Genomic DNA, 12,076 nt, shown 5'->3' on the forward strand with positions numbered 1-12,076 from the left:
GATGGGGTCCTGGAGCCTGCTCATTTGCTATCCTCTACCCTCACCTACTCTGACCCCAAAGGCATACTCTTGGACATTCTGGAACAGTGATAGGAAACTGTTGGTTAATTAGAAAGAACATTTGATTGTACTCTCAGGAATCCTGGGTTCTTATTCCAGCTCTGTTGTTAACTGTTTATTTGTATTGGTTTTGGACAACACTAATCACTTTGTAAGAAAGGGAGGAGGCAGTTTAAAGGACATCAGTGAGAAGAATTGCATATGATGTTATAATATATTTGAAGAATATAATTATATAGTTACATTCAGAGGTTAGAAATGGAGTTTGATACAAGCAGAAATGTTATGAAATTTTTTCTTCTGGTTTTGCCATCTGACATCTTTTTAAAAAAAGTTTAGTCATTGTCCAAGATACATTGGGAAATGAAAACTTGGACAGTAGACTCATAGTTTAAAAATAAAAAAAAATATTTAAATGTATACATTCTTATTTGGAAAAGAGCCTGGAAAGACCTACATCAAAATGGAAAGAGTAGTTAACTGTGGGTGAGGAGATGATTGATTTTATTTTATCCTCTTCTTCATATTTTCTAAACATTTTAAAGTTCATATTCATCTGTAGAAAGAAAAAAGTTTCAAAATAAAAGATTTATTAAAAAAAACTCATTCGAGTTCAGAATTAAGTTGAATATATATTTAGAATAAATTATAAAATTAACTAATTGTTGGTTTTTAAAAATAACAGAAACTGATTAAAAACATTCTTAAATACTTCCCTTTTAGGTTTTCTATGTGAGTGGAGAAGACAGTCGCTGCAAGTAGAAGTGACACAGCATTTTTTTTTAGGATGTCTGAAGATGAAGAAAAAGTGAAATTACGCCGTCTTGAACCAGCTATACAGAAATTCATTAAGATAGTAATCCCAACAGACCTGGAGAGGCTAAGAAAGCACCAGATAAATATTGAGAAGGTGGGCTGCTTTTCATTTTCTACCACAAGAAACAGTTGCAAATTCTGATTTATACTTGTGCATTTCAGCCAAATTTAGAATATTAGATAGGAGGCTTTGGTAAAACATCCATCTCCTATTGATTTAGTAACATTCATTCTTTTCATCTGGGTTTTTGTTTTACAACTACATCTGGTATTATTCCTTTTTTAGGGAGGGATTTAGGAATAGAAACTATACCTTTTAAGTTGTACATATTGACATACTGGGCAGTTAATTAAAATACAAATTGTCTGATAGTGCACCATAATGTGAAGGCAGTGAACTTTGGCTAATGGGCCTGCCTTAATTTCCTTCACCCTGTGGCTAGTTTTTTGAACTTTGGTGTCTATCAATAACTCCTATCCTCTTCAGGTGCACATAGAATAAAGAGGTAAATCATTGTGTGAAAGAGGGAATTGCCCAAATTGACTTCTTCCCTTTGAGGAAAGCCCCAAATTGAGGAATACCACCTGGAGGTTAGTTTAGGAAATAGGTGAGAAAGAACTAGTCTCCTGGATCATGGTGAAGGTGGCACAGAATCTGGACTGGCCAGCATCTGGTGGAATAGTTGTGGCATTCATGGGAACATAGGGTTTACTACTGAGCAGTGACTTGGCAGATTATATTGTTTTATTTGCTGTAGGATAGTCAGTGGGATTTGCTCCTTCAAAAAGACCTCCCCCAAATAAATTTTAAGCCACGTGGCCCTCCATTAATTTTTTGTGGTGGGGGTGGGGTGGAAGTGGTCATTAAGCCTTTCAGTATAAACAATATTTATCACCCTCACCTGAGTACCTTATATAACTAAGAAGTGTCAGCTTTTATTTCCCCCATAGATACCATTTGTCTTCCTAGTATTTAAATCTTTTCAAAAAGTATAGAAAATAAGCACCAGGAATATTAAGATGAAAATTTTAAAGCAAATATGAAGCTATCTAGAATTCAAGATTGCTGTTTTGTCATCTCAAGTTTTTCTTTATTCGTAAGCAATAAGTTCTGTGACTTTCTAGGGTGGAGGAGTTTTCTGGTAAACTGGTTAGTCTTGTCATAAGCAGAAACAAATTACAGGGCTCCATGCTTTGATTAATGAGGAGGACTTATTCTTTTAGCACTGTAACAATATAGAAATCGAGTTGTTTACTCTGGTTGATCATATCTGGGTGGCAGGTTGATAAGGTGTATTTTAAAGTCCTGAGCTCATATCAAAGCACTCAGTTACAGAGATGACTAGAACTTGGCAGATGAATTGATTCTGAAACCTAGACATAGGTGGACTATGCTCTGTTAAGATTGTTTCTTTGCCCTATATTACCTTTGAGGTTTGGCACGTCTTAAATTTCCCTTTTCTTATACTTATTCTGTATAAAGTGCCTGCAGTCATACCCTCAGATCCTAGCCACACATACCACCCAGTCAGTCATCTATGGAAAAGCCAGAATCCTGGAAACAAGGAAGGTGGGGACAGGAAAGGATATGTTATTGATTCGATTAGTGGTGCCAAACTTCATAAGAATATTATTCCAGAGTTATATTGATCTTTCTCTGCCATAACATTTTTCCTTTAGCATTTTGTGAAATTCTTACTTAATGTGGAATTTTTAGATAATGTCAGAATAATTATAATTTACAATATAGGTGATGTCTGAAGCTAGGCAAACTCATGCTAATCTGTGTTTTATTCAGTACTCTTGGTCATTATACTATCTCTAGGATTTCTAGTTTTATTATGGAAGTGACTTTTTATGTATATAAGCTTGGATAACATATTTTAATAGTTTATGGCAATGCGAAAACATTTAAAAGCTGCTATGTTCACTGTGGACAAAAGAGCTATGAACTAGGTTTGGACTCCAGGTGTTTGACAATGCCTCACTTTAAAAAAGGCATATTCTTCCTGGGCGAAGGGTGTAGAAAGATAAAATATTTATTATGTTAGCTGTCAGTCATCCAATATGAATTTAAAAGAAGAAAGTCACACTGAAGAGAAATTGAAGGTAAGCCTTGGTGGAGTGATTCTGCAACATCCGAAAACAATGAGAGTAGTGTGCTGCGCACACCTGGGACTGTATTCCATAGGTCCTTCAGCATTACATTTTATTACACATGATAGTCTTGATTAGAACGCAGCGCTGAAATTTGAAGTGTTAGCATTCAGCTTTCTCGGCTAAGATAAGATAGGCTTAAGCATAGTTAATAGAAACAAGATCATGTTTGGAACATAATTTTCTTTGTTTCATATTGTAGGGTTAGGAGAAAACTTACTGTGTAGCATGTACTGTGTTAGTATATAGTTAAAATACAAGTGGCAGAAAACCCCAAAATAGTGTATTAAATCAGATAGACCTTTTTTGTTTTTGCTTTTATTTTTAACCGCTCATAGTTACAGAGGCACTCTGGGGCTGCAGTGGCAGCTCAGCAGTCATTAAAGACCCAGGCTCTTTTTATCCTGTTCTCTGACCCTCAACTTGTTTCTCTCTTGCATGTAAAATAGCAGCTCCAACCTCAGCTATTACATCCACATTCCAGCTAAGATGAAATAACGAAAGTTGTATTTTTGCTATGTTCTTTTTTCTGTCAGTTCTCTTTTTTTCTTTTAAAGGGAATCCTCCTGTTCTTGTTTCATGGATGTAATATCATGGCATCTCTCTGGTGATTTTATTTTAAAGTTTTTATCTGCTTCTTTGTCTGTCTTCCCTGAGTTTTTTTTTATTCTTGCTCTCTCTTCCCCCACCTCCTTTCCTCCTTTCTTCTTTGTGTCAGCGTGCAGTATTATGGGCATTCCTTGGTGAGCTGTTGATGTTTAAGAGTGCTAATTGGAAGGTATTTGTGTGCGTAGCAGGAAGTAGGTGGGGTTTTATATCTGGAGGGGTGAGCAGGTGAAAGCTCTGTTTTAATGGGGAACCACCAGATATTCTTCTGGAATGTGTTCTGTGAAGATAGGGACAGTGTAGTTGCTTGGGCCTGTAGAGGGAGCACTTGGTAGACTACCTCTTCCTTACATAAACTTTCAACCAAGTCTTCTGCCCCATACACATCCTCCTGACTCCCTGGTAGCTGGTACCTCTGGTTACTGAGTCTTTAGGGAGTAGTCGTGTGGCTGTTGGCTTGTCACTCACTGCCTCTCACACACCACTCACCCCTTCTGCAGCCTCATGGTGCAGGCTTTCTCAGATCTTCTAAGTCAGTTGCAACATGTCTGTACTCTTTCCAGCTTCTAAAATTTTGTTAGAATTTCTTGTCAACTGATATCTTCTGTTGTATTTTCATGACTCCTGTGAATGTATACCTTTTAAAGTTCTTCATTGCCATTTTTGTTGGGTTTTAGAAAAGAGCAGAGATAAATGCTTGTGTTCAGTCTTCCAGGCTTAATGAGAAGGGAAGTCATTAATTATAAGAAATAAATAAGTTTGGGTGTTTGCTGTCTTTTATTGTTAGCACTGAAAAGTTCATAAAAAATAGTTGTTTTTTTTTTTAATTTAAATTAGGTTTCTAATCCTTAGGAAGTATACAGTCCAGTTAAGGAAATAAATTAAGAAATAATTCAGAGAATAGTAGTGACATATAATTAAGTGTGAAAGTGAGTGGCATGGACTGTTCAGGTTAGGTGTGAAGCACAAGCTATATGGTACAAAATCAAACCTAATCAGCCTCATTGATTTGTTATGTATCACTTCATGTATAAGAGCCTTATAATAATATACTTTCAATTCCTCTCTAAGGGTCTTATTATAGTGTTAATGTCATATAATTTGCTTCTGTATCCAATAACACATTGTTGTTATTTTTGTTTTAAACAGAGTTTTCTTTCAAAAAGGTTTTAAAAATAAGGAAAAAAATTCTTTTTAAAGATTTTACTTCTTTCAGAGAGAGAGTGGGGGCAGGGGCAGAGAGAGAGGGAGAGAGTCTTAAGCAGACTCTGCATTCAGTGCAGAGCCTGATGTGGGGCTTGATCTCACGACCCTGAGATCATGACCTGAAAATCAACAGTCCCCACGCTTGACCAACTGCACCACTCAGGCACCCCCTCCCCCCACCCCGGCCAAATGTTTTATATTTACCATTTTCAGTGCTCTTCATTCCTTTGTGTAGGACCAGGTTTCTCTTCCATTTTTACATCAGCCTGAAGGGCTTCCTTTTTTTTTTTTTTTTTTTTTTTTAAGATTTGTTTATTTATTTTGAGAAAGAGAGAGATTGAGAGAAAGCACAAGCAAGAGAGAGAGAGAGATTCTCAAATGGACTCCACACAGAGCCCATGGGGGTGGGGGGGTTCGATGTCATGACCTGAGATCATGATCTGAGCTGAAATAAGAGTTGGATGCTGACCTGACTGAACTACCCAGGCACCCCTGTATGGGACATTTTCATGTTTCTGTCCTTTCACAGTATTTCTAGGTTGATTTTTTTCTTCTTTTGACATGTAGTATACCAGTGATACACTGAACACCTACTGACATATTGATTGTTTGGATTTTTTATTTAAACCAAAAATAGTATGTGATGTCTGGTGTTGATGTTTGTATTCTACATAAATATTGTGCTATAATGTTACCACATTTTGCTATGGTTCCTGTCAAATGAAGAATTTTCTGTTATCCTGCTCATCAAGTTTCTTGGTTGAAACCCTGAAGGCTAAACATTGCTTTGGTAAAAACTAAAGAATGTGTATTCAGTGTTCATTCTCATTTTTGTGTACTTTCTAGTCTGCAGTATCAATGTTACTTTTTCTCAAAGTCAGATTTTAGTTTTTAATCCTTGACACTATCATTGATAAACTTAAAATTCTTGGTAAATAGTAACAATATCTCATGAATACTCTTAATCTTTATTTTTTATTCTTTTACATTCTCATTATTTTTTTCATCTCCAAAGAACTTACAAGACTGAGCACACTGCCTTTTTTCAGTAAAGTAAATTGTATCTAGTGATTTTTATTTGTTTTACCATTTGCCAGAATTTTGTAGGTGATGTTTTCAAAAATTTCTACTCATATTGTCATTGGACCATTAACTGACACTATTAAGTCAATAACTTTGAGCTAGTATCTTTAAGTTTGGTTAGGTGAGTGGGGATTTTTGTGGTAACTAGAAGTAATAAGTTTAGTAATTAAAAAAACCTGTACCTTTCTTCTCTTTTGTATAGTATCAAAGGTGCAGAATCTGGGATAAGTTGCATGAAGAGCATATCAATGCGGGACGTACAGTTCAGGTAAGGCTATTAATTGTTTCTAGTTAATCAGTATGGAAAAGACAATCTTAAGAAAATTTTGCTAAAATAAATACCCTGTGGTTGGATCCTTTTATGCATATTTGTAACTATTTCTTAAGGGTACATTTTTAGCAGGATTTACTGAATCAAATGTCATACATATTTTTAAGATTTTGATTCATATTACTAAAATTTCCTCCAGAAACAATGAATCAACTTACACTCAAAATCAACACATTTTCCAAAAACCTTACAACCATAAGTATTACCCATTTCTTAAAATTTTGCTGATTAGTAGTTCAAATAATGTTGCTCTATTGTTTTTATCTAGAGTTTTTCTTTAATTGCTTTGAATGGTGAAATTTTTTTTTTCATATGTGCCTTGGATAGTAGTATTTCTTTTGTAAATTTCCTGTTCCTGTCTCCTGCATGTATTATGTTGTTGTCTTTTGCAAGAGTTTTTAGTCATTTTAAGGTATTGTTCTTCTATCTATAATACAGTTACAGTAACATAGTGTTGCAAATTTTTTTTGCAGCTACTTGCTTTTTAATAATAAATGTTAATTATTTTAAATTAATTTTAGAAAATCATGTATTTACATGGTGAAAAGCCAAATAAAGTTAAAAGGCTTTACCTTACCCTTTTCCATCTCCAAGTCCTAATTGCAAGAAACCACTTTTAATCATTTTGACCATTTTCCCTGGTATTTATCTCTTTATTCCTTAATATCATTTGTAGACTGGTATTTCTCAATCAGGTTGAGGTATTATCTCTTCTTGCGGTATTATCTCTTCTTGGAGCTCTAGCTTTTTACTCTGCTTTTGTACTTCCTTTCCCCTTATACAATTACATATAGTGTAATTTTTGGTTAAATTATAAATCAGTATTTCATTATTTTGTTTATGAAGATATTGTTTCCTTCCAAGCCAAATGGTAAAATAGTATAGTCTTTGCTTTTTATGAAGTTAATAGTTGTTTCTCTTTTTCTCTCTTTTTTTTCTTTACTGGCTTTCTGTGTATTTGTAGTTAATTTTTTTTAAATGTTCCACATCTCTGCTACATGCTATCAGTAATAATTTTCATATGCTCGGATTTACTATGTTCCATTCTTTATACTGAAGACTCCTTCCTATAGTCCTATTCCCAGTCCCGATCTGAATTTACTTTCTAAGCTTGTTGCATGGCTGCTGTTCTGGGATTTCCTTCACTGCTCTTCTGTGTGGGTCCATGTTTTCTGGGATATCAAGTCTTACTCACTTTTGGTTTACTTTTGTTTTGTTGGAGTACATCTTTTAGTAGGTCTCTAAATAAGGGTACCTTGGAGGTAAATTTTTATGTTATTATGAGTCTGAAAAATACCTTTTTTCTCCTCCCATGTGATTACTAATTTCAGTAGGTATAGAATTCTAGTTGGAATTCTTTTAGATATAAAGGTTTTTTAGTGTAGCTCTTGCTAAAGCTGATCTGATTTCCCAATTTTTATTTTTCTCTTTGGGAGCTTTTGTAATCCGTTTAATCCCTGGTGTTCTCAAATTTGATCATGGTGTGCTTAGTGTTGGACTCTTTGAATCTAAAAACTTATGTTCTTTATTAGTTCTGGGAAATTTATTTGTTTAATCATTTTTAAAGACTTATTTATTTATTTTAGAGAGCATGCACTAGCAGTGGGGAGGGGCAGAGTAAAGAGAGAATGCAAACCCCCATTGAGTACAGAGCCCTGTATGGACCCCCAAGACCTGGATCATGACCTAGCCGAAATCAAGAGTCAGATGTTTAACCAACTGAGCCACCTGGTGGGAAATTTAAATTATTTGATAATTAATTCCTCTGCTCTTTGCTTTTTTTTTTTTTTTAATCTTTAATTGCAAGAGTCAGCAAAATATGGCATTTTCCTTGGAGGAACCTCCAAATATCAGTAGCTGGAGGCTTGTTCTGGTTCAGTTTTCTAAAGAAGAATCCTCTTTCTCCTGGGGCAAGTAGACACTTAACTTTTCAGTTATAGAAACAGACTAAGTGAAGGTTGCTAGGGTGTCCTTGTTTAGTGCAAGGTTTCACATACATCTCTTTTAGCCTTGTGCTTGGTGTTTCTGAATCTCCACAGTGGTTTTTTTCTCCAAAGAGTGCATCTCTGGGCTTCTTGCATTTCAAAAAGGTTTCTGTAGCTGCAGTGTAGTGAATAGATCGGGATAGAGTGAAATGAATGCAAGAGAGCCTTTAGGAGAGATTACAGAGATAGTGGAGATGGAAAAAAACAGATTGACTTGAGGTCTCATAGAAATTTGACTTACCTCTTTATATATGTATTTTACTGCTTGCTAACTAGATTATGGACCTAAAGATCAGGGATTGTGTCTCTGCTATTTGCGTGTCCCGCAGTACCTGGTGTTCAGCAAGATTCAGTGTTTATTGAATGGTATTAAGCATGTAAATGTCAATGAGATTATTATGACTAGGATTTCTTACCATCTTCCCTGTTCAGTAGGTCAGTAAAAATCACTTATTTTCTTGAGACAATGGCTATAATCAAAGTGTTTACTGATTAAAGAATATATGTATATTTACATTATTGATCTCCATCTGGCAAAGCTTTATGTGTGCCATTAAAAGAGTGAGATTGAAACTGTTTTTAGATGTAAGTATTTGTTTAGTTTTATTCATATATGCTCTGAATTTTCTGGATAGGCTAGTTCTTTGCTAGTTTGTGTAAAACTTATTTTTTGGACAGTTTCCTGAACAGTTACAATGGCTTTTCTAGATTTCTCATTATTAGATATATATGAAAAGAACTATCTTTTTACTTTCATTATAGCATCTTTGTTGAAAAGGAATTCTTAATTTAAACATACTCTAATTTTTCAGTCTTTTGTTTTATGGTCATGCTTAAGGTGTCTTATTCAAGGAATACTTTCTATTTTAAGATCAAGAAGATATTTTCCTATATTTTATAAAACATTTATTTATTTAGTTAGTTTTAAAAGATTTTATTCATTTATTTTGACAGAGAGAGAGCACAAGTAGGCAGAGCGGCAGGCAGAGGGGAGAGGGAGAAGCAGGCTCTCCGCTGAGCAGGGAGCCCAACGCAGGACTTGATCCCAGGACGCTAGGATCATGACCTAAGCTGAAGGCAGCCACTTAACTGACTGAGCCACCCAGGTGCCCCTAAAACATTTAAAAAAAATGTTTTAAATATTTTGCTTTTAACATTTAAGTCTTTAATCCATCTGAAATTGGTGATACGAAGTAGATACAAATAAAATTTCCCTTATTCTATTTGGAAAACCAGTTGTCTCACACTATTAACTGATTTCTACAATTCTGTTACATATCACAATTCCATATATGTATGTGTCTGTTGCTGGTCTTTCTATCCCACTGGTCAGTTTGTCTGTTTCTCCATCAAGTTCCACACTATCTTAATTAAGACAGCCTTATGATATGGCTTGATATCTGGTAGGATAGTGCTTCCATTTTTCCCTTTTTGGAAGTGTTTTGGCTGTTCGTGGCCCTTTAGTCTTCCATATGAAATTTGGATCTGCTTGTCAAAGTCCATATACAATCTTGTTTGGAATTTGGGAATTGCGTTGGATTTATCCATGTATTTAGAGAAAATTGACGTATTTATAATGTCCAGTTTTCCCACCTATGAATATGGGATATTCTTGTACTTTTAATATACTTTTTAATAGTCTACATACCAGTTGTGGTAGATTTTTAAAGATACCTGCAAATATTTCCATCTAGTTGATATTGCACATTATGATCATGCATTATGATCGTGCACTGTGATGGTGCTATATCACAGTATGATTCCCTTCCTGTTGAATATGGGCTGAGGCAGGAATAATGCTTCCTGATTTCTGAGGGCAAGTCAGAAAGGTCAGATAACTTCCAAAGTGGTTCTCTGAGGGTGCCTGCTCTGGGGGAACTTTGCCATCATGTGAAATGTCCAGCTGTCCTCCTTTAGGGCAGATAGATATTCTTTTGAATAATTGGTTTAAATCCCTTTGGACTTTATCTTTATATGTATATATATTTTTAATAATATTTTTCTTCTCTTGTAAAATCACCCATTTTTCCTGATTTCTTCCTAGTTTTGATTTCTTGTGTTTTCTTTCCCCCCCCAAAACTGGCTTTCTAGTTATTGGAAGAAATAATTGGTTATAAACAAGCTTGCTCAAATTTATCTTTTTTTTTTTTTTAAGATTTGTTTATTTATTTTGGAAAGCAAGTGCATGTGCATGAATTGGGGGGGGGGCAGGGAAGTGGGGAGGGGGCGAAGGGAGTGGGAGAGAGAATCCTCAAGCAGACACCCTGCTGAGCGCAGACCCTGAGGCAGGGCTTAATCCCAGCAACCTGAGATAAAGACCTTAGCCTAAATCAGGAGTTGGAGACTTAAGAACTGAGCCACCCAGGTGCCTCACTGCTCAAATTTATCTCTTAAAAAAAGATCTTAGGGGCACCTGTGTGACTCAGTTGGTTAAGTATCTGTCTTCGGCTTAGGTCATGTTCTCAGATCCTGGGATCAGGCCCTGCAGCAGGCTCCCTCCTCCCCGTCTTGCCTCTCTCCTCACTCATGTTCTCTCTCTTTCACTCACTGTGTGCGTGTGCGTGCTCTCTCTCTGTCAAATAAATAAGTAATCTTTAAAAAAATTCGTATAAATGACAACATCTCCCTCTGCAAAAGAATTCTTATTTCTTTTTATACATAATGCTTTCTCTGAAAGTAAAATCTCATTCTGCTGTATTCCAGGATGATTGTAATGATTGTTAATCATGTGTGCAAAGTGTTTACATAGCCCTTGTCATAAGTATGTATTCAGTAAATAAGAGGAATTGGAGTTCGCTTGATTTGATACTTTCACTTTTAACTGCTAGATCAAGGCAAGCAGAAGTGTTAGGTTTTGTTAGTTTAACTTAAAACACATTGTAGGCGCTTGGGTGGCTCAGTGGGTTCAAGCCTCTGCCTTCAGCTCAGGTCATGATCTCAGGGTCCTGGGATCGAGCCCCGTATGGGGCTCTCTGCTCAGTGGGGAGCCTGCTTCCTCCTCTCTCTCTGCCTGCCTCTCTGCCTACTTGTCTGCCAAATAAATAAAATTAAAAAAAAAAAAAACCACATTGTAAATGCATCATTTTTTTCCCACCGTGGTTCGCTTGTCTTACAAAGGTACAAAATGTGTATTTTAAAAAGCTTAGTCTTTCTTGCCCCCCTCCCCAAGTACTTAACATACAATAATAATAGTAGCTGATAATATAGGATTCTGTAAAATATACCACAATATTAGCTTTGAAGAAACTTACCTAAATGTGAATTCATAAAAAGTTAAATAAAATATTTAAATAATAGTTTAAGGCTTTAGTAATAAAAGAAGCAAGTCAACATACAATTTTCAAATATATTGTAGAGACCAGTAAGTGATATAGTTCCAGCTGGCTAGATGCTGGATAAAGGAAGTGTTATCCTCATTTTTTAGATAAAAGAAGGCTGAATAACAAAGAAACGTAGTGTATTAACTGCACAAGGCCTTAATAAGTGGTAGTGCAGGAATCTAATCTGGAATTAATATTAACTTAGTGAGTACTGCACTTAATACCTATATGTTAGTCCTCATTAGATACATGTTGAGTAAATAAATGGAGACTTTTTTCTCCTTTGAGTTTTACTGCTTTTGGTATTTCAGTTAGTATTTTTAAGCTATAATATATATATTTTCTTTTTGGTGCCTTTTGGTGTTGAAATAAGTGTAAAGTTGTTATACTACTATCAATACCTTAGTGTAGTTAGGTAATACAAGAACAGTCCAGATTTATTGTAATTAAGCAGTTATGACTCTGGAGCCTTTAATAATAAATGATATGTCTAGAATGTGTTTACTCTAAGT

General features: G+C 35.3%; 1 protein-coding gene across 1 annotated transcript in view; it reads left to right on the top strand.

Moving 5' to 3' along the window:
• Positions 1-762: 762 nt before the first annotated feature.
• The window catches only part of LOC111145830 (syntaxin 17), a 47,526-nt gene continuing 36,212 nt past the window's right edge, over positions 763-12,076 (top strand). The window contains exons 1-2 of the mRNA XM_022501085.1: positions 763-970; positions 6,131-6,196. Of these exons, the coding sequence (XP_022356793.1) occupies positions 848-970; positions 6,131-6,196 (189 nt within the window). The 5' untranslated portion in view covers positions 763-847. The remainder of the gene's footprint in view (positions 971-6,130; positions 6,197-12,076) is intronic.

Source organism: Enhydra lutris, unplaced genomic scaffold (genome assembly GCF_002288905.1).
Source record: "Enhydra lutris kenyoni isolate GAN:26980312 unplaced genomic scaffold, ASM228890v2 scaffoldscaffold13, whole genome shotgun sequence".
In the NCBI taxonomy this organism is placed as follows: Eukaryota; Metazoa; Chordata; class Mammalia; order Carnivora; family Mustelidae; genus Enhydra; species Enhydra lutris.